The sequence below is a fragment of the Phocoena phocoena genome, chromosome 10, assembly GCF_963924675.1.
Source record: "Phocoena phocoena chromosome 10, mPhoPho1.1, whole genome shotgun sequence".
In the NCBI taxonomy this organism is placed as follows: domain Eukaryota; kingdom Metazoa; phylum Chordata; class Mammalia; order Artiodactyla; family Phocoenidae; genus Phocoena; species Phocoena phocoena.
In genome coordinates this window covers 68,053,598-68,076,597 of record NC_089228.1, presented here as the reverse complement: position 1 = coordinate 68,076,597, position 23,000 = coordinate 68,053,598, and the positions used below count along the sequence as shown (strand labels likewise).

The following is a 23,000-nucleotide window of genomic DNA, read 5'->3' as shown; positions in this document are numbered from 1 at the left end:
CCCTTTGGAGAGGAAAAGCAGACTCAATCTCCCCATGGAAGTCTGAACATTAAGGCTACCCACAAAGTGGACTTTGAAGCTTCACACCTTGCACTCCATATTCCTGGGCTGCAGTGGCCACTGAGCACTCTCCGTGTGGTGACTCCAGGAACTGGACATTCACCTCAGGCTGCCCAGACTCATCTACCTTAAAGAAGTGGCCACCAACTAATAGTTGAGCCAAATTCTTATCCAAAAGACAGGACATCTTTTTTAAGAGAAAAAGTAAATTATGGTAAATGATAATTAGGACAGCTTTGCCTCAAAAAAATTTTTCATGGAATTCCCTGGTGGTCCAGTGGTTAGTACTCAGCACTTTCACTGCCACGGCCCAGGTTCAATCTCTGGTCAGGGGAACTAAGATCCTGCAAGCCGTGTGACATGGCCACAAAAAAAAAAATTCTTTTTTCCCAATAGTCTGTCTACATTAAAAACAGATTTTATGAGCAAATTTCAGATTCTAAGTTTGCAAAGTTAGTTCTAATTCTGCCCCATTGAGAGGATAGGGACTCTTCACTTGTTTTCACACAAATGAGGACATGGAAAGCACCAAGTATGACTGAAGTAAAAACCTACATCTAGCCCCAGTTACAAATATTTGCCCTATTCTGCCTGTCTCGTCTCCTCATAACTACAAGGCAGCACAGCAGGACCAGCCCCAGAACCCATTAGCTCCTGGCTTATCAGCATCTTACTCTGACACCTTATTAGGCTTTTATCATGCACAGGTTCACAGGACTTCTTTCCTGTACTGGAACATCAGTTCAGGAGACAAATAAAATATCAGTTTTCCAGAGTTCAGACCCACATCTGAAGCTCAACTACAGCAACTATGTGGAAGGCTAGATATCTGTGCTCTATTTTCTCTAGCTTCAACTCTATAATGGTAATATTTTACCATTATTTTTAGGTGCTTTTATTATACCTACTTCAAATCCTCTGTGGAATAAGGTAGGGCATAAATAAATAAATAAAAATAAAATCTCAACATTACCTGTGTCATGAAAAGGGATAGAGCCTCCTTTGGTATTCAGCAAACTCGTACCCAAGGAGATAAGCAGACTAAACCCACAATAGAAAAGCTATATGGCATAAACAAACACCTATTTAATACCGAGATGTCATAAACCTGTGGAGGTGCAAGGACCTTGGAGGGCACCTAATCCAGTCATTCACACAATGGGAGAGTAGGTCCTCATTTGGCCCCATTTGAATCCTTTCAGCAAAGGGAGCTCACTACCTCATTAGGCACCTTTGTCACTGGTGGAAAGCTGTATATATTTATTAAAGTTCTATGTGGAGACACACACTGCCTTCTTGCATCTTTTTTTTTTTTTTTTTTTTTTTTGCGGTACGCAGGCCTCTCACTGTGTGGCCTCTCCTGCTGTGGAGCACAGGCTCCGGACGCGCAGGCTCAGCGGCCATGGCTCACGGGCCCAGCTGCTCCACAGCATATGGGATCTTCCCAGACCAGGGCACGAACCCATGTCCCCTGCATTGGCAGGCGGACTCTCAACCACTGTGCCACCAGGGAAGCCCTGCCTTCTTGCATCTTATACCCACTGGTCTTAGACAGTCCTATATGAAGCAACAGGAAACAAATCCACATCCCACCGTATCTCCCCCAGACTCCTGTTTTCCATTTTGGACACCCCCAGTACCTTCCACATAAGAAACTAGTTCCAATCTCCACTAACCACCCTGATCATACTGTCTCTGGAGACTTCTAGTTTGTTAATGTTCATATGGCTTCATAAAGCCATAAATGGCTTTCCTGTCTCCTCCTCTCCATATCAGTTACCTCTGGCTCAGCTCGCCAGTCCACATTCAGCTCTTGGTCAAAGCCTTGCAGCGTCAGACCCAAGCCTCGTCGACCTTTCTGATTAGAGGCCTCAACGATGTCTTTCCGACCCTGGCTGTATTTACCCAATCCTTCACCTTCCTTGAAGCCCATCTTGGCCTGAAAAAGAGAAGTAATGGTGCATTTATATAAATAAACAGACGTTTATTTAGCCCTTATCATGTGTCAGACGTGTTAAACCCTGAGAAATATAAACGAGTAAGGCCTAAGGTTTTCCTTCTAGCCTAATGAAAAGAAGCATAAATAAATAACTGCAGTTTAACTGTGGGCCCAGTGGCTGTCTATTCTGGAGGTGAAACTCTAGGGCAACTATAAGTTGGATAAAAGAGAAGGGACCTCATAGCTGTAATTAAAGGCACCAAGAGTATATAATGAATCTCACTGGACATTTGCACAACTACCCTTCCAGCTAACTTGTCTGATTAAGTGAGAAGTAGATCCAGAGTAAAGCTGATAAAGAGAACATAATTTAAAATGGAACCGCTTTAAGCGGCAACTTCTAAACCTTACCCTTTAACCAGTAAAACGGCCTTACTAGACAAGGACAATGAGGGCTTGTAGGAGCCCACTTAATCAAGAGATTAACTGAAAAATCACTTCATGTAAAACTGAGGTATGGGAGATACTATAAGACTCTGGACAGAAACATTTTTTTAAATGTCACAACTAACTAAAAAGCTTACATTAAACTCTAGAGTTACTGAGCCCAGTTACATACCCCCCAAACCAGAGACCCGAATCCCAAAACCCACACACCCTTGTCTAATAAAAGAACTCCAATCCTAAGAAGATATGATTTACCCTAGAAGGTCTATATTCCATATGGAAGGGGCATTACCAGCTCAGGAGCTGGATGAAATTCCTACAGTAGCCACAAATCTTTCTCCAGGTCAAAGAGTCTGACGCAGTCACAAACTTCCCCATCTTCCACTTCCCCAAAGTTTTTGGCCCCAACCCAGAATCCTGACTATGACTTCAGAAGTGGCAGTTCTCATTCTTAAATGAATCCAACAGAAAATGGAGAGGTCAACTATAATATTCTTGAAGCTAGACAGAAGACAAACTTGGATTTCCCTAACCTTTGCACATACACTGAAGTCTCATAAGGAAAGTAGCAGATCTTCCTTTTCACCTTCCTTCTTGTGGTATACCAATGGGGGTGCTGAAGTTATTAAGGAAAACTAGGCCCTCTTTTGGAAGTAATACAGAAGACTACTACTCCCATTTATTTTAGGTACCTAGGAGTGAGCAGGATTTTAGTCATTTCTTTTGAGATCACTCACTAGGGAAAAAAATCTCAGCATGAAGCCTCTTTATCCACAGACACACATTCATGTGTTCACATATGCTCACAAGAACTCAGCTCTGGACAGGACAGGAGAAGCAGGTGTCAGCAGCCACTTCCCATGGATGATTCAAATGTGATACTTCTATCAAGAAGGGGTCACACTTTCTCTACTAAACTATAGCAGCTCTCTACTAAACTAAAGCAGAGGAAAAACTAATGCCCTCACTTTGCTTCTTCTCATACCAACACAATTTCCCTTCTCTCACTCTGCTAGTAGAGCTTCAGAAACCCAACACAACCCAACCCAAACCCTGACATACCATAAGCTTCTGGGACACGCTGTTATACATGGAATAGCGAGAAGAAGTTCCCTCCACAAGAGAGTCTGCTTTGAATGCATCATCAAAAGAGTCTGAGCTGCGTTGCTTCCCCTCAGTCTCACTGTCAGACCCACTTAGGCTTGTAGCAGATGCTGGAAAAGAAAAAAGGAAGATGTTTTGGTGCATTTATGGCACAATATAGCCTCTAGAAGTCCAAGTTTCATTTATTCAACTAGTGTTCAGTATATGCACTGCACACATAAAGTTCATTAAATGACCCAGGTCAAATGTATTCTCTACCTCTTACAAACTGTGTAATCTTGGGCAAGTCCCTGAGGTTCCTAATGGTACTTAACACACGAGTTCAAAATATCAGTTTTCCTTTCCCATCCCTTACAAAACTGGGATGGTAATACCTTCCTCATAGGGTTGTTTGAAGATTAAGTGAAAAAATGTATTTGAAAGTACACTGTCAGATATAACATGTATTTATTGATGATATGATTGTTATTTCTGCTGCTATTTATTATTTGAAAATCAATTTCCAAACACTGATACCTGGTTTCATTTTCAACAATTCTATCACAGGACTAACAGTTTCTGATTGTTTAACCTCCTAGTTTCCTGTTTTCATAGTCCTTCAAACTTGTAGGTGAGATGGTGGATCTACAGCACAGCCCCAGAGAAGAGCCAGCTCACAGGTGGAAAGTGGGGAAGAGAAAGGGAGAAGTGAAGGGGGAGGGGAAGACAGGAAAGGAAGGAAAAAGAGAAGAAAAAGAGAGGACAGTGAAGATGGGGTGCTCAGGCAGCAACACCAACAGAGGCAGAGAGTAGAGGAGCTGCACTTAAAGGCTCCAGGAGGGAGCTGCCAGCCTGAGTGAGCCAAGCCACTATCTTCATTGTCAGCAACCTTGTTGCCAAAGGATTCCAAATAAGACCAACCTTAGCAGCTGCCGGAAGTGGTGGGTTACCTGTCTCCTGGTCAAAAGTGGGATAATCCACAGTCTAGATAGTCACTGTAACTGGGTCTTTCCCCATCTTTTATAGATACGTGAATCTCTTAACTTAAAAGATATTTCAGGACTCGCCTGCTGGCGCAGTGGTTAAGAATCCGCCTGCCAATGCAGGGGACATGGGTTCTAGCCCTGGTCCAGGAAGATCTCACATGCCACGGAGCAACTAAGCCTGTGTGTCACAACTACTGAGCCTATGCTCTAGAGCCCGCGAGCCACAACTACTGAGCCCACGTGCCACAGCTACTGAAGCCTGCACTCCTAGAGCCTGTGCTCCACAACAAGAGAAGCCACCGCAATGAGAAGCCCGCACACTGCAACTAAGAGTAGCCCCTGCTCGCCACAACTAGAGAAAGCCCATGCACAGCAATGAAGACCCAATGCAGCCAAAAATTAATTATTATTTTCTCTTTAAAGATATTTCAGGGAATTGTCTGGCAGCCCAGTGGTTAAGACTCGGTGCTTCCACTGCTGGAGCCCAGGTTAGATCCCTGGTTGGGGAACTAAGATCCAGCAAGCCACGCGGCATGGCCAAAAAAAAAGGTATTTCAGGCTTCCCTGGTGGCACAGTGGTTGAGAGTCCGCCTGCCGATGCAGGGGACACAGGTTCGTGCCCCAGTCCGGGAAGATCCCATATGCCACGGAGCGGCTAGGCCCATGAGCCATGGCTGCTGAGCCTGCGCATCCGGAGCCTGTGCTCCGCAACAGGAGAGGCCACAACAGTGAGAGGCCCGCGTACCGCAAAAAAAAAAAAAAAAAAAAAAAGATATTTCAACCCAATATAATTTTATTCAGGTATTTTCTTAAGGAAAACTCACCCAAATTTGGAAATAGATTGTATCTCAAAAATCTGGTAAACAGGGGACTTCCCTGGCTGTTCAATGATTAAGATTCCACACTTCCACTGCAGGGGGCGAGGGTTCGATCCCTAGTCGGGGAACTAAGATCCTGCATGCCGCTCTGCATGGCAAAAAAAAAATCTGGTAAACAATTTCTGCATATTCCCATTGAAAATGGTATTAAACTGCAAGCCAGGAGGAATGCGGAACAGGAAATAAGTGTGGCAGTATCCAATCTGATCCCAAGGTTTGAGAAGTTGTATAGTGCTCAACAGTATACAAATCTCATTAATAAGTAACTGTGCTTATTTAAGAATAAATTTTTTTTAATTCTTCAATTTATGAATATTATTCTTACAAACATCTATCAGTTGTTAGGATATAAATGCTTGTTATTTAGACCTAAATACTTAATAAACTAAACTGTTAGGTATTTCTTTTGGTATTTTTAGGGCATGGTGAAAAAAGTTAAGGCAGCACTAAGAGTGCCAAAAACCAAGAAAACTTGGGAACCTCTCTCTGTATTGAAATGGTGAGATCATCGAGACACACTGTCAACTGAATAATAGAAGACCTAGACCATATTCATGAACATGGCATCCTAACACTTGTGTACTAAAGAGGGACAATAAAAATATAAATTTTTATTTCTGGTAACTGCAAAAAGAGCTTTTGGAAGGAAAGATATACAAGACCAATAAAAGTGATTATCCACACATGTGGGGTTGAGGCATGGAAAAAGAATACCAAAATGATTACCTGGAACGAGTGAAAGTGGAAGAAGTGAAACTTGATTTACATTTTTATATCACTAGAGTTTATATTGCCTATCATTTTATATTTTTGATTTATGAACCATGTGACTTTATTATCTTAATTAAAAGATATTATCTTAATTAAAATTTTAAATAAATGTAAAAAAAAAAACTAACTTAGCAATGTAGCACAATTCCTTTAAGGAAGAAAGGAAGTCCCTGAGAAGAGATGTTGACTCAAAGTTTGGCTGCTTGTGGGAAGTATCTGTGGAAAGGCACAAAGGGCAGCCATGTAAAAAAATTATTTATATATACCCAAAATGGGCATTATACAGGTATTCATAACTTGAGGATTACATTCTAATTCTAAAGACTGTCTGCACTGATCCACCCATTTCCCAGTGAGAACACAAACTAAGGGTTGACATTCAGAGAAGAGCGAAGTCTTCCCCAGCACCCCAGGCCTGACTCTCCCTTCCACGGTGCTCCAGTAGCACCAGTATTCATACCATCAGCACAGCACTCATCACACTTCCTGAGAGCTAGTTGTCACATGCCATCCCACTGGACAGGGTCACTCCTAGAGAGCAAGAACTCTGCCACAACCAACATTCTATCTCCAACACTTGGACTAAGGCTTTGCATTTAACAGAAATTAACTGCTCACTGTAGTGAATTTAAAGAACTGTCACCCAGTTGTAATCTTTGCTAAGCACCTACTAAGTGTACCTCAGGATATTTCCTCTTACAACACCTCATACGTGCAGTGCAAGACGTTCAGCCCTCAAAAATTTAAGGAAGTGGGGCTTCCCTGGTGGCGCAGTGGTTGAGAGTCCGCCTGCCGATGCAGGGGACATGGGTCCGTGCCCCGGTTCGGGAATATCCCACATGCCGCGGAGCGGCTGCGTCCGTGAGCCATGGCCGCTGAGCCTGCGCGTCCGGAGCCTGTGCTCCGCAACGGGAGAGGCCACAACAGTGAGAGGCCCGCATACCACAAAAAAATAAATAAATAAATAAGGAAGGGTACATGTCATTATATATTTGCCCAAACCCATGGAGTGTACAACATCAAGAGTGAACCATCATATAAACTATGAACTCTGGTTGATAATGTTGTGTCAGCACAGGTTCATCAATGTAACAAATGTAGCACTCTGGTAAGAGATGGTGCTAATGGGAGAGGCTGTGCATATAAGGGCAGGGTGTGTAGGAGATATCTTTGTACTTTCAATTTTGCTGTGAACCTTAAAAACTGCTCTAAAAAAAAAAAAGAAGTCTTTAAAAAAAAAGTTTTTTTAAAGGTTCAACAACAAAAACAACAAAAAGTTTAAGCATGAGGATGGAATATCTATATCCTAGCAGAGAACTGAGTCCCCCTTGGACTATCACTTAGCACCCTGCACCCCAGTAGGCTGAAAAAGGACATCTGATATTGTTTAACAGATCAGACAACAACTTTGGTTCAGGACCTGTTTTATAAACGGTCCATGCTATATACAATGGAATAGTATCCAAAAGTAACAATCTTACCCCCAGAGAGCTTAAAAATCCAATAGTTAAAATAAATATGCATTTTAAAGGGTATAACATTTTGCAAAAGAAAGGCAGGTGAACATGTGTGAAAAAATCAGAATAAACTTAAAACCAAAATTCTGGCTCCTAAGGAGGAATTCTGGCTGAGAATACCCCTGAATGAGAGGCACCAAATCTGCCTTCGTCCTCTTAAAAAGGTGGCTGTTCAATTCCCTCAATAAGGAGCTGACTTGCTTACATGGACCAATGCAGCACACGTCACAGTGCCAGAGAGTGCCACTCAGAAAGAAAGACCCAGAACATTAACAATGAGTAACCATGGAAACTGAGAAGTGAGGTGATATTTATTTTGTTTTGCCTTTTCTGCATTTTCTGTGTGAGAAATAAGAATATATTAGTTTGAAAATTAGGGTTTAAAAAAAAGCTATAAAGAAATAAAGTATCATTCTAAGCCTTGTGCAGAATTTGGTTCCTTTCCAGAGGAATCTTCAGAGGACAGCAGATATGAGGGGAAAGACCTTCTGAGTAGCTTAAAAGTAAGCCTGGGCCTCTCATCTCTCATTGCCCACGTGAAGGAGAAATGTGCTCTGCAACAGAGCTCCCATATGTTAAAGAACTGTGCTTCCAAAGGTGCAGAGTCTCTTCACTCAGTTGCTTCCATGCCTCCAACCTGTACCGATTAGTACAGGAATGGGGGCAGCTCCCTGAGCACTGCCCTAAAGTTTCCCTGGGCAGCCCAGGAATCCAGAGACTAACCTAGAAGCTACAATGTTAAATCAGCTGTTATTTCTTTCACCAGCTATCTGGAGATTCACAGGTCTATCTATATAAAGGTTAGGAAAACCTGATGTCCTTCTCAAAGGAGAGTGTGCCCTTGGTCCAGCACTAGGGAGTTGCCAGGCTGTTAGGTTTGCTTAAGGATCCATCAATGGGCACCCATCAATGGTATGAATATCATTCCTGGGCATGCAGGGTTCCTGCCACTCTCAGATCTCAGAGAGAGATCTTTTGTTTTCTTTGTCCTCATGCCATTTTTGGACCAAAATGATAGGAAGAACCAAATTTGGGTGCAAGGCTCATTGGGCAAATCCTTGGTGGCTCTGGTGCAATATTCCAGCACCAGACTCTGGCACAAAGATCTTTCCACTCCATTCCTCTTCCTTAGGTGTTACCTAATGTACAGATAGCTGTCCTGTCCAGGTTCTGACAATGAGGTTGATAAGAGCTAAAATATCACCCTACTAGGCTTTTCTTTGTGAGACCAAAAAGTGTGCTGGATAAGCAGATAAGCCTTACTTCTCTCTTTTATTTCATGTGCTATTTAAAGCCAATTCTCAGCCTGACATGATTTAAGACAAAGTTCCCTAGATTAGTCCTGAGTCCACAGACTGCCACAGCCACTACTCATTTTCACCCCTGGGCCTTTGGGGCCACTCTTTTCAGATGAAAAGAAGACAACTGTCTTGGCTGCAGCAGGAACTAAAGAGGAAGTTCAGCCTCCCAAGACTGATAAGAATTTAGCAAACATTGAGCAGACAATCTTGTGATGAGGATATAAATTAAAAGGAGTAATAAGGTCAGTCTATTAAAATCATGAGTTTCATTAAGAACTTGCCAAAATTGGGTGGCATTCCCATTTACCTCCCCAGGAGCTCCCCTTCTAAAACCTACCAGAGAGTCCAAGACATTATTTAGAGCTTTCATTTAAGATTTCTCCTCTACCTGATAGAAATCATTACTCTTAAGTCAGTTTAAAGAAAACAGGTTCACTTTATAGAAGAATCAGAGATTTCCCAGCTACTGACAAAATTTTCTGTAACAGAACAGTAGGTCAAACATGCCAAGATTAAAAATGACAGTGACAACACACAAGGAGGGACAGCTCTAACCACTACTGGCCAAGGTGAGCAGCACACAGATGCAGAAGAATAAATTATGGACTTTAATAAACACCACATCCTGCCTAACAACTGCTGTGGAATACACTCATTCCTGGTTAAAGACCCATTTCTCCTTCATGCCAGACAAATGGTAACTCATTAAAGCAATTTAAACAGACACCAATAAAGGAAGTTTTTGATTAAGGTCATGCATCTGGGCTGACAGGAAAACCATGGTGTTTCAGGGAAAATGGCCTATTTAGCGAAGAATTAAACCTGACGGAGGGGAAGGCACTTTCATTGTGGTGCCGGTGAAGGAGCCCAGCCACTTCCAAAGCAACATGCTGTGGGAGGGCCAGGAGCCCACATTAGATGCACAGCTGAAGAGAAAAGGAAATTGTCTTGGGGTCTAGACCAGTTTCTCTGTGACAAACAACCAAAAAGAAAAAAATGACCTCCATCTGCCTCTCCTTGCTTCAAAATGTTATTTAATAGCAAATTTCCAAGAGTTTATTTAGGCTTGAAAATGCCTTCAAACTCCTCTTAAAATACTCTAAAGAGTATATGATGCCCCAGTGGCCATGACAACAACATCCCTTTTCTTTAGTCTGGTCAGATGTTAGACTCTGACTGGCAATGCAGCTACCCTGTCAATAATGTAAAATAAAAACCGATTAAACTAAATAGATCTATTAATGAGTCATCACATTGATCTAGCAGAGAAAGTACAAACAAGGCCCAGACAGATAGAAATAGCAACTACTTTTTTTTTTTCTATTTGTACTCCCTAAAGAGCATTTTTCAATCATCTGTTCAACAGTATGTCCAGGTAGAAGGGGTTGGAGCAAAAGGAAACACACCTGCTTTAATGCAATGACTTGAATAGGAAAGCTGCATATAGATCTCAGGGGCTATGTAGTTTCTGGCGAGACAGTTAACTACCAGGGCACACTGTCCAGGGGATGCCTGAGAGCAGCCAACACAGAACAGAGATGATATAAATGCGAAGTACTTAATGAAATGATCCTCTGCAGACTGGAGGAGGCATAGGCAAAATGAATGAGGCAAAGCATTTTAAGCTTCTTGGAAAAGATACTACTGCTGCCTTCCATCGGTTCTATTCAGTAAATATTTACTGAGCATTTATTCCACACCAGGCATGGGGTTGCAGGGGGAGGGGCAGTCTTGCTGATGAAGACACCAGACTCTAGCCCTCAGAGTTTTTTTGTCAATGTGGAGCTGTCCTTCCTAAAATTAGCTGACCCAGGGAAATCTAACAATGTTTGTTTGCCTCTGCCTCCTGCCTCATTTTTATGCAAATGAAAGGGACCAAATGGCCTATTGCCAGACACATACAAGGTACAGGCCACCTCTAGATTTCCATTCTGTACAAACAACAGCAACAGTCAATTCTGACTGAGTCATACGGTGCTACTTCTATAAAAGGTTAAAGACATTTGGTACAATTAAAGTGAGTTCGTGGGAGGGTGGGAGGGAGGAGGATAATCTCAATTCACAGTCACTTTTTTTTTTTTTTTTTTTTTTTCACAGTCACATTTTTTAAAGCTTGAAATTTAAATTAGACTGGTTCCCTTGAAAGATCCTTAACTATACACCTTCCTCTACCTGGAAGCCATTCTCTTGAGAGCAGTTGTCCCCCAAGATCCGATTAGAACCAGATACCTCCACCACCTAAGTATCATTTATTCCCCCAGGCACACTCTCCCTTTCTTGCAGGCCATTTCTCCCACTACCCCAGAGCCCTGCCCAAGGAGACTCTACCTTCATCAAGTTGCTCAAATCCCAGGTGATAGCAAAACTCCCTTTCCTCAACAGGCCCTAGAACCTATACGCCCGATATATTTTTGCCCTCCCACTTAGTAACCTCAATTACACACAGCCTTTCTCACCTACCCTGGAATACACTGTGACAACTTTAAAGGCACACGTATCTCCACACACAAGGTTATAAGAGAGTCTCTTGATCCAGTCAGGATCACAGCCGCCCCAAAGGCTTCATTAGCTGTATGTAAGGCCTGTCAAGCTTCTCCTTTCTGGACCAGCTACTCAGTACAGCTGATGAATAACCGCCCTTCAATTAGCCAACCAGTTGGGAATAAACTGTATTTTCTATCACCCTCAAAGGATTCTTCACACTCTTTCAGTCATCAATCTGTCACCATATTTCATTCCAATTTACCAGTGACCCAGCAGAGGATACAAAATGCAAGACTGCTGGTGTACTGGGTTAAATAGTGCCCAAAAGTTCATGTCCACCCAGCACCTGGGAACATGGCATTTGGAAATAGGGTCTTTGCAGATGCAATCAAATTAAGATGAAGTCATACTGGATTAGGGTGGGCCCTCATCCAATGACTGATATCCTCATAAGAAGAGGGAAATTTGAACACAGACACACACAGAGGCAGAGACTGGAATTATGCTGCTACAAGCCAAGGAACACCAAGGATCACCAGCAACCACCAGAAACTAGAAAAGGCAAGTAAGGATTCTTCCCTAGAGCCTTGGGAGGGAGCATGGCCCTGCTGGCACATTGATTTTAGACTTCTAGCCTCCAGAAGTGTGGAGAATAAATTTCTATTGTTTTAAGCTACCCAGTTTGTGGTACTTTGTTAGGAAATTAATACAGCTGGCAAGTAAAGATAAATGCAAATGGAACTACTTCTAATTGTTTGGTATTTCAGGCAAGCTCTGAGATGCTTCACAATTTCTCATAGAAAGAACCTGTGGAAACTGTGAACATTTGTAACCCTAAAAAGCAGGCAAAGCAAAATGCTAGTTTCAACCAGATCAGTGAAATCCTTAGAGCTTAAAGTAAACAGCGAACACAGGGATGCTCCAATTCATTTGGGTGTTTCTGATCATAACTGCTGAGGGAATTGAGGAAACAGAATGCAAAAACCTGAGAGGAATTAGGCCAGATCACTGCAGCAAAGAGCCCAGCCCTGTGAAAGAGCCCCAAGATCATTAACAGCTGAAAGCACAGGGCACTCAATGCTCACCGCTACTTCCACCTGGTTTAAGGCAGCAAGAGTGCCACCTACTGAAGAACCACAACAGAACTAAGGCACACCTGTAAAAATTCCAATTTTTAGTTAAAACAAGTTCCCAACTCCCAGGAGGAGAATGGTGAAAGAGAAGAGAGTCTACAACCAGTATCCCTCTGTAGAATTTGCCTAATCTTCCTCAAGAGGCACCGAACTGGGGGCTTCCCTGGTGGCGCAGTGGTTGAGAGTCCGCCTGCCGATGCAGGGGACACGGGTTCGTGCCCCGGTCTGGGAAGATCCCACATGCCGCGGAGCGGCTGGGCCCGTGAGCCATGGCCGCTGAGCCTGCGCGTCCGGAGCCTGTCCTCCGCAACGGGAGAGGCCACGACAGTGAGAGGCCCGCGTAACGCATAAAAAAAAAAATAAAAAAAATAAAAAAATAAAAAAAAAAAAAAAGAGGCACCGAACTGTACTCTGCCCAACTCAGGCATCAGCGATTCAAATAACCAGATGGTCAGTGGCCTCTGACCACATAGGTAAGCTTACCTTTTGCTGCATGATTGACAGAGGAGGGAGGTTCATCGTCAGATGTAGAGCTGAGGTTCAGGGCAAGCTCTGCAACTCTTTTCTTCTGTTTCTTGAGAGGGGCAGTGCATTCTGAATCATTTCTCCTCCTCATTGTTGCTGCAACCACAAATCCAGATAGTCAGCTGCCCTTGTCAGAGACACTAGGATCACAGCAGGAATTCCAAAGAATGGGAATGAACCATTAATGCATGCAAGTTGTCAACTCCAAACAGCTTCCATTGCCAGCACTTAAATAGCTTCTTCCTCAGAATGAGGTCCAGGAAGGATGCTAGCCAAGCTCTGGTTTTCAATAACAGCTGTTAGTTTTACTGGAAAATGTGCTCACAGACCCAGCGGCCTCTGGGCCATTGGTGTCAGATACCAAAAAGTCATGGATCAACTCCACGAGCCACAGGAGGAAAAACACCTTGCGTACTTGTTATTCTATATTTTTGATGCAACACTGGCCATGTGTGACAACAATGTACACTAGAAATTAATTATGAAACCTGATGAATATCAACAAATATTTCCAAGGTGAAAAAATCATCCCAGAATGATTGCTACATCACCATTATTATTTCACCAGGACAATTAAGAGATTATACAATATGATACAAATGCTGGGTTTTGGTTTACTTCAGGATGTTTGAAAACATGGGAGAATTGGGCAAGTTTTTAAACGAAGTAAGGAATGGACGCAGTGGTTGACTTAGGACTGAGAAAACAGAAGAGTGGGAAAGTTAGCAGGACCGGAGGTAGCCATATCATAGGACTCAGGCACAAAAACAATTTTAAAAACAAGAACCCACCTCACAAAAAAGAATGGAAACAGGCAAGGCACCATGTCACCATCATCCATGCCCATGGGTAAGCATGAGAGGCAAGCATGAGGGGAAAAAATGAGATGGAATGAAGTGGTTATGAGATTCCTGAAATCTTAAGGAATGATCAAATTAAAGAACAATTAAGAGTAGAAGTGAATACAGTGTGGTTTACACACAACCGTTGGCTATAAGAGGACTCAGAAAAGAGAAAGTACTCAAAAATAGGAGCAAACAGGTGGGTGCTCAGCTGGGCTGCAATTCCTTAGGAAAAGGGAGTTGCAGGTGCACAAGAACAGGCTTACAGTATGGGTCACAGCAGCAAGAGAGTGATGAAATCCAAAGATACCACTGATCCCCTCGTGATTTCAAACATGAATCACGTTTCACTTCTCTCCAGCTCAAGGATGAGGCAGCCTACCCAACACATAATCTCATCCTTCCTAAAGAGGCAGCCTCTTACTAGGCACAGGCAGGGGCTATCCTGCGGAAGTAGGAAGAACAGGAGGCGTTGAACAAACAGCAAAACCAGGCTGAGCCACATTTCACTTTAAACTACCGTGTTAAATACCCCCTCACCCCAAAGGCCCATAACGTAAGCAAAAAGGGCCCTCTGATTCCTAGCTACTCCGGGGGAGACTAGAAGCACAGGAAACTCAAGAACTGTGTTGAGGTAGGTGCCAACAAAGGAGAGGAAATAGCGTCCGAAAGGCAGGAGATACCGATGCTCCTCCCCAAACCACCTTAGATTTGGGCCTTCCAAATCACCTCATTCAACCCTCTCCTTTTCCACTAAAAGAAACTGAGGCCCGAGAGGGGAAGGCCGCACAGCTAACCAGTGCCCAGCTCAAGTGACCTACACATCCAAAAGAATGTGCCTGGCAGAGGACTTCTAAGTAGAAGGCAGAAGGCCTGGTTCTACCTGCTGCTCCCCCGGGGAAGGGGTTCAAATCCCCTCTCCAGTCTTCTCTACCTGGGCCTCGGTTTCGCACTACCACCCCTATTCATAGAGGGAAGAGATGAGCTCACATCTCCCCGGGCCAGTCTTTTCATTTGTAGATAACGTGAGTGTGTGAATGTGTGCGCAGAAACGTTTGGCAGCGGCAGCTGGTGGACTGGGGATGGGGCGCGGGGAAGAAGGGTGTAAAGGAGGAAGGGAGAGAGAAAGGGCGGTGAGGGTCACGACCGCCCGTGCGGGGCCGAGGGGAAGATACTGAGCCCGCGGGCCCGCCCGCTCGCTCCCCCCGGGCCGCGCGTCGGCACTCACGCTGAGGGAAGAGGGCGAGCTGCCAAGGAGCGGAGAGGGGGGGATCAGGCCGCCGATGCCGCCGCCACCAGGCCTGGCCCTGCCGCTGCCAGAGCCGCCTCCTCCTCCCCCAGTTTCGCTTCCCCACAAACCCGCCCCGGTCCGCTGGCCGCGTAGTCGCGCTCGGGTCCCGCCCTGCGGGACGCGCAGCTTGATGACGTCAGGGCATCCAGCTCCCTCCACCCTCCCGGACCCTGGCCCCGGGGCAGACCGCTCTAGTTCTGGCCCGCCCCACCCCCTGCCCCCGAGCAGCCCAGAGCGCCTGCGCAGAAGACCCAACGGGGAAAGGATACAAAAGCAAAAGTAACCAGGTATCTTCCGGCTTTGGGTACGAGAAACAAATATTAAAAACAAAAAAGGCCAGGTGCCATCACATCGACTCATCTCTCTTATTCTCATTATTATCTTAATTTTACAGATTCAGAACAAGTTTAGAGAGGGAATTCCCTGGCGGTCCAGCGGTTAGGACTCCACGCTTCCATTACTGGGGCACGGGTTCTATCGCTGGTTAGGGAACTAAGATCCCACAAGGTCCCCGGCGCGGCCAAAAAAAAAAAAAAAGTAACAAGTTTAGAGAGGTAAACGGAAAACTGGTTGAGGGCAGAAACCCAGTCTTCTTGTTCACTGCTGTATCCCCAACACGCAGCATACAGTACATTCTCTACAGATATTGAACAAAGGTCCAGAGGAAGAAGGCCGCCTGTGGCATTTTACCATATGGACACAGATGACTTCCTTTGCCAAACGGCTCTTCTGATCTTCAGACCAATATGGCCAAAAGTCTGACGAACATCCTCAGTCACTTCACACCCATAGATTCAAGTCTGACCTTATATTCTCCCATAAGCCTGCTCTTTTTCCAATGAATTACACCACCATTGGTCCAACCAGAAATCTTCTCTCATTCCCCAGAACCTCCAGTATATACTTTATTGCATTTACCTTAAAATTATCCCAAATCTATCCATTCTCCATCCACATTGCCACTAACCATGCACTCACCTTCCCCCATCAGGATTTCTCCAATAATCTCCAAATCATTGTCCCTCCAGTCGGGATCCCTCTAGTGCAGTCTCTGCAAATCAAAGTTATTTTAAAAAAACAAAACTAATTTGATCCTGTTACCTGTTTCACCCATCAATGATGAAAGCCCATCAATGGCTTCTCACTTCTCTTAGGATGAAGCCAATGTCCTTAGGATGGCATACAAGACTCTCCCATCTGACTCCTTCTGCAGTCATACTTTGAGCTACTGGTCCCTTAGTTCTCCCCATCGCGGTTTTCCCTTGGTTTCTCAACCATGTCATGCCTCTCGAAAGAGTTCATCCCCTTTCCTGGATTGCTCTTCTCCCTCTCTTTGCTTGGCTAATGTCCACTTATCCTGAGGCTTGTTTAGTGTTCTTATCTCTGGTAATCTTTCCTGACCCCACAAGTCTGAGTGGGGAGTCCCCCTAAGTTTCCACAGCCTTCTGTCATTCACTATCAAAGCACTCACCAGTCTTGTATAATGACCCACTGACTCATCTGCCTCCCCACTCAGCTGTAAACTTTGTAAAGGAAAGGTTATGTCTGTCTGTACTAAATCCATAAGATTTAATATTGTGGCTGGTAGTAGGTATGCAATAGACATTTATTGAATATGTGGAAGTATGGAAAATGAATGAAGGTTAAGTGATGTGCCCCAGGTCACAGAGCTAGGAAGCAACAAATGAGCATTTAAACCCAGGTTTCTTTGGTTCTAAAGCTGTGTCTTTCCACCTCACCAGGGGTTCTTAACATGGGTTAAGACATTATTCTTAACATGTGTTGGATACCTTTGGTAATCTTGTAAAGCTTGTGAACCCATTCTCAAAATAATAATTTAAAGGGCATAATATACAATGTATAGGATTACAAAGGAAATCAATTATTTGAAATAGTTACTTTTTTTTTTTTTTTTTTTTTTTTTGCGGTACGCGGGCCTCTCACTGTTGTGGCCTCTCCCGTTGCGGAGCACAGGCTCCGGACGCACAGGCTCAGCGGCCATGGCTCATGGGCCCAGCCACTCCGCGGCATGTGGGATCTTCCTGGACCGGGGCACGAACCTGCGTCCCCCACATCGGCAGGCAGACTCTCAACCACTGTGCCACCAGGGAAGCCCCGAAATACAGTTACTTTTAAATTGTGATTTGTTTACTTTTAATGTAAAGCGTTAAATAATGAGAGAATGCATTTAAAACGTAGGAAAATTAATGATAAATTTACTTATATATATATATATATATATATATATATATATATATATATATATATGAGTAAATCCAGTGAATAATGCTGGAACAACCAGATAAATATATCAGGGAAAGATGAATCTTGATTCCTACCTTACACCATATGTAAAATTAAATCAAAATGGATCAGACCTAAACAAAGAGCAAAAACAGAAAAGAAAAAAAAAGCTTATAAAAGAAAACATAGGTGACTATAGTTAGCAATAACGTATTGTATATTTGAAAGTTATAATCATGTGAGGTGCTGGATGTTAACTTACTGTGGTAATCATTTTCCAATATATACATATATCAAATTATTATGTTGTACACCTTGAACATACAATGTTATATCAATTATATCTGAATAAAACAGGGGAAAACAGAAGTTTAAAAAAAGAAAACATAGAAAAATATCTTTGCAGACTTGGAGTAGATAAAGATATTTTTTACAAAGGACCCAGAGAGCATTAATCAGAAGAAAAAAATTGAGAAAAATAGACTTCACAAAATAAAAAGGCTTCTGTTCATCAAAAGACACCGTTAAGAAATTGAATAGCAATCCACGGACTGAAAGAAAAACATTCACAGTACAAATATTTGACAAATGACTTATTTCCAAAAATATATATAATACCCAACAACAAAAAGAGAAACAGAAGTTTCCAATTCCTGTCAAAATGGAGAAAACACATTCCATCCCATTTCTTCCACTGAATGCAATTTATAACCTAGGCAGAATGCATGCAACACCTATCTGAAGATTATGAAAAGTAAATGGTAGCAGAATTCTTTTTTTTTAATAAATTTATTTATTTATTCTTGGCTGTGTTGGGTCTTTGTTGCTGCGCGCAGGCTTTCTCTAGTTGTGGTGAGTGGGGGCTACTCTTTGTTGCGGTGCATGGGCTTCTCATTGCGGTGGCTTCTCTTCTTGCTGAGCACGGGCTCTAGGCGCGCAGGCTTCAGTAGCTGTGGCATGTGGGCTCAGTAGTTGTGGCACAACAGGCCCAGCTGCTCCGCAGCATGTGGGATCTTCCCAGACCAGGGCTCAAACCCATGTCCTCTACATTGGCAGGTGGATTCTTAACCACTGTGCCACCTGGGAAGCCCAGCAGAATTCTTGAGGAAGGAAAAACAGAAGTCAAAGAACCACCAAGTCAGGGTGAGTTTCCCAGTTGTTCCCCCTCTGGTATCTCCTGGCCAGGACTGAAAGGCAGCCTGAAACCTGGAACGTGCAAGGGGTGCAGATGGAAAGGGCTCCAAGAAACCATCTATTTCTTATCCCAGAAGCAAGAAATAAGTCCCTATAGATCAGAGAAACTGGAAGAAATCGCATGGTTTTTGTTTTGTTTCTTTGATTCACTTAAGGTTCCTCCATGTCTTTTCATAGCTTGATAGCTTATTTATTTATTTATTTATTTTTGGCTGCATTGGGTCTTTGCTGCACTCAAGCTTTCTCTAGTTGTGGCGAGCGGGGGGCTACTCTTCATTGAGGTGCAAGGGCTTCTCATTGTGGTGGCTTCTCTTGTTGCGGAGCATGGGCTCTAGGCGCGCAGACTTCAGTAATTGTGGCTCATGGGCTCTAGAATGCAGGCTCAGTAGTTGTGGCACATGAGCTTAGTTGCTCCACAGCATGTGGGATCTTCCTGGACCAGGGATCAAACCTGTGTCCCCTGCATTGGCAGACAGATTCCTAACCACTGCACCACCAGGGAAGTCCCAGCTTATTTCTTTTTAACACTGAATAATATTCCATTGTCTGGATGTATCCCAGTTAATTTATCCATTCACATACTGAAGGACATCTTGGTTACTTCCAAATTTTGGACATTACAAATAAAGTTTCTATAAACATTCATATGCAGGTTTTTCTGTGGACGTAATTTTTCAATACATTTGGGTAAATACCAAGGGGCACAATTACTGGATCATATGTTAAGAGTATGTTTAGTTTTATAAGAAACTGCCAAAGTCTTCCAAAGTGGCTGTATCATTTTGCATTCCCACCAGCAATGTATGAGAGTTCCCACTTTTCCACATCCACATCAGCACTTAGGGTTGTCAATATTCCAAATTTTGGCCACTCTAGTATGCATGTAGTGGTATCTTGTTCTAATTTGCATTTCCCTGATGACCTACGATGTGGAACATCTTTTCATATACTTATTTATTATGTGTGTATCTTTGGTGAGGTTTGTTAAGGTCTTTGTCCCATTTTTTAATTAGGTTGTTTGTTATCTTATTATTTTTTTTTGGCTGCGTCGGGTCTTAGTTGTGGCACACGGGGTCTTTCATTGTGGTGCGAGGGCTCCAGAGCGCATGGGCTCTGTAGTTGCGGCACTCGGGTTCTCTAGTTGTGGCACGCTGGCTTAGTTGCCCCACAGCATGTGGGATCTTAGTTCCCTGATCAGGGATCGAACTGGCATCCCTTGCATTGCAAGATGGATTCTTAATCACTGGACCACCAGGGAAGTCCCTTGTTATCTTATTATTAAGTTCTAAGAGTTTTAAGAGTGAATGTCCAGTTGTTCTGGTATCATTTTTTTTTTCTCTCTCTAGTACCATTTTTTAAAAGACTATCTTTGCTCCATTGTACTGCCATTTTTCCTTTGTCAAAGATCAGTTGGCTATATATATATGCAGGTCTATTTCTGGGCTCTATATTTTGCCCATTAATCTATTTGTCTATTCTTTTGCTATATCTTGATCACTATGGCCTTATAGTAAGTCTTGAAGTTGAGTAATGTCAGTCCTCCAACTTTGTTCTTCTCCTTCAGTAATGTGTTGGCTATTCTGGATCTTTTGCCTATCCACAGAGAATTTATTTTTTTTATATATTATTGCAAATATATTTTTGTTTTTTTATAGGAGTAAAATATAAATAAAATTTTCCATTTTTTTTTTGGAGGTGTAAGTGAATTTTTATTGGGAAGGGAAGTTGTCAACTTAAACAGCAGCAAATGAAGAATGAATGAGGAAACTCCCTGTTGTCACAGATACGCAAGACCTCCATCATATATGATACAGGAGGCGTTTTAATTTGTGACCTCCAGCCTCAAAATGTCAACTGCTTTTCCATTCAATCTAATACTTCTGGATTCCTACCAAAAAGGAATATATTAAGAGGATGGAAAAGTTGCTTTACTGAAAGAAAAACCCCGAAGAAGAGTAAGGGAGGGAATGTAGAAATCAGGAAGTTATGCAGAACACTTTTTAACTCTTTAAACTGTAATTAACTACATTTTCATATCTTCACAGTAATACAAAACACAGTCACTTGCAGAACTGGTTCAGATTACTTAAATACCAGATACATTTTTAGTCCTCTACATAAGTGTTTGGAAGTTACTTATGTTTATATGAAATGAAGCTATTAATACTTTTCTACAGCAGTAACTGCACACCAGAAAGGCCAAGACAAACACAAATCAAGGAATGGAGTTTTCCCAAAGCTGCGGTGTGAAAAGACTATAAACAGTTGATTCCATACACATGAATGGGTTTCTTTGCTATAGGAAATCCAAATGGAATAAGGAATGGAGATGAGTAAAAAGGTTTCTTGAGGGGAAGAGGGATGACACCCTGGATGCACTTAGTTCTCTGCCCCTTCTGCCGCATCACATTCTTCTCCTGCACTGTCTGACGTCCATAATGTTAGGTTGTCTCTAAGCAACTGCATGATGAGGGTGCTGTCTTTGTATGAGTCTTCATTCAGTGTGTCAAGCTCTGCAATGGCCTCATCAAAAGCCGTTTTAGCCAGTGTGCAGGCAAGTTCTGGGTTATTAAGGATCTCATAGTAAAATACAGAAAAGTTAAGAGCCAGCCCCAGGCGGATTGGGTGTGTGGGTTGCATCTCTTTCTTGCTTATATCAAAAGCCTCTTGGTAAGCTCCTTGGGAATTATCTATCGTTTGTTTCCGATCATCACCACAAGCAACTTCAGCAAGGTACCGGAAGTAATCTCCCTTCATCTTCAGATAGAAGACCTTACTCTCTGGATTAGTTGCATTGGCTATTAAATACTTATCCAACAATTCCAGGACCGTGGTGCAGATGGACCGCAGTTCGGACTCCACTTTCTCCCGATAGTCCTTAATCAGCTGCAGCTTCTTGTCGGAGGTGTCGGTCTTCTGCTCGATGCTCGAGATGACCCTCCAGGCGGACCTGCGGCCCCCGACCACGTTCTTGTAGGCCACCGAGAGCAGGTTGCGCTCCTCGTTGGACAGCTCAGCGCCCTGCTCCGTCACGGCCTTCATGCAGGTGGCCATGTCGTCGTAGCGCTCGGCCTGCTCGGCCAGCTTGGCCTTCTGGATCAGCTCCGTCTTCTCCATGGGGCCGGGGACAGGACAGCGAGGGCGAGCACCGACCCGGATGCCGAGGAGGAGTGCGGAGAGCCTGCGGGCGGGCGGGCGGGGCGGGGTCGCGGGCAGAAGGCGGGGGCGGCGCCGTCAGACAATGCGCCCGCCGCCCCGGCAGCCCGCCTGCCCGCCGCCCGCCTAAAAATTTCCATTTTCATCATTTTAAGTGTACAATTCAATGGCATTAAGTGCATTCACATTGTTGTGCATTCAACTATTTTTTTCCCATATACATGTATCTATTCTTTTTCAAATTCTTTTCTCATTTATGTTTTTACAGAATATCAAGCAGAGTTCCTTGTGCTATACAGTAGGTCCTTGTTGGTTATTTTAAATACAGAAGTGTGTACATGCCAATCCCAAAATCCCACTCTATCGCTCCCCCCAACCCTTCCCCCCAGTAACCATACGTTCATTCTCTAAGTCTGTGAGTCTGTTTTTCTGTTTTGTAAATAAATTCATTTGTATCATTTTTTTCAGATTCCACATATAAGTGATATCATATTTGTCTTTCTCTGTCTGACTTGCTTCACTTAGTTTGATAATCTCCAGGCCCACCCATGTTGCTGCAAATAGCACTCTTTCATTCTTTTTAATGGATGAGTAAAATTCTATTATATATATGTACCACATCTTCTTTATCCATTCATCTGTCGATGGACATTTAGGATGTTTCCATGTCTTGGCTATTGTAAACAGCGCTGCAATGAACACTGGGTTGGATGTATCTTTTTTTTTTTTTTTTAGGCTCCAGACACGGAGGCTCAGCGGCCATGGCTCATGGGCCCAGCCGCTCCGCGACATGTGGGATCTTCGCGTACAGGGGCACGAACCCATGTCCCCTGCATCAGCAGGCAGACTCTCAACCACTGAGCCACCAGGGAAGCCCCGGATGTATCTTTTTGAACCATGTTTTTCTACAGATATACGCCCAGGAGTGGGATTGCTGGATCATATGGTAGCTCTATTTTTAGTTTTTTAAGGTACCTCCATACTGTTCTCCATAGTGGCTGTACCAATTTACATTCCCACCAACAGTGCAGGAGGGTTCCCCTTTCTCCACATCTTCCCAGCATTTATTATTTGTAGAATTTTTTTCATGGCCATTCTGACTGGTGTGAGGTGATATCTCATTGTAGTTTTGATTTGCATTTCTCTAAT

At 43.4% G+C, this 23,000-nt stretch overlaps 2 protein-coding genes across 2 annotated transcripts in view; both read right to left on the bottom strand.

Moving 5' to 3' along the window:
* CMTR1 (cap methyltransferase 1) overlaps window positions 1-15,304 on the bottom strand; it is a 57,926-nt gene extending 42,622 nt beyond the window's left edge. The window contains exons 1-4 of the mRNA XM_065885236.1: window positions 15,195-15,304; window positions 13,083-13,220; window positions 3,509-3,660; window positions 1,841-1,999 (exon numbers count right to left, since the gene is read on the bottom strand). Of these exons, the coding sequence (XP_065741308.1) occupies window positions 1,841-1,999; window positions 3,509-3,660; window positions 13,083-13,215 (444 nt within the window). The 5' untranslated portion in view covers window positions 13,216-13,220; window positions 15,195-15,304. The remainder of the gene's footprint in view (window positions 1-1,840; window positions 2,000-3,508; window positions 3,661-13,082; window positions 13,221-15,194) is intronic.
* A 5,770-nt stretch (window positions 15,305-21,074) lies between these two features.
* On the bottom strand, window positions 21,075-21,812 carry LOC136128876 (14-3-3 protein theta). The gene has a single exon (XM_065884877.1). It carries the CDS (start codon window positions 21,810-21,812, stop codon window positions 21,075-21,077), a length of 738 nt encoding a protein of 245 aa, XP_065740949.1.
* Window positions 21,813-23,000: the final 1,188 nt, after the last annotated feature.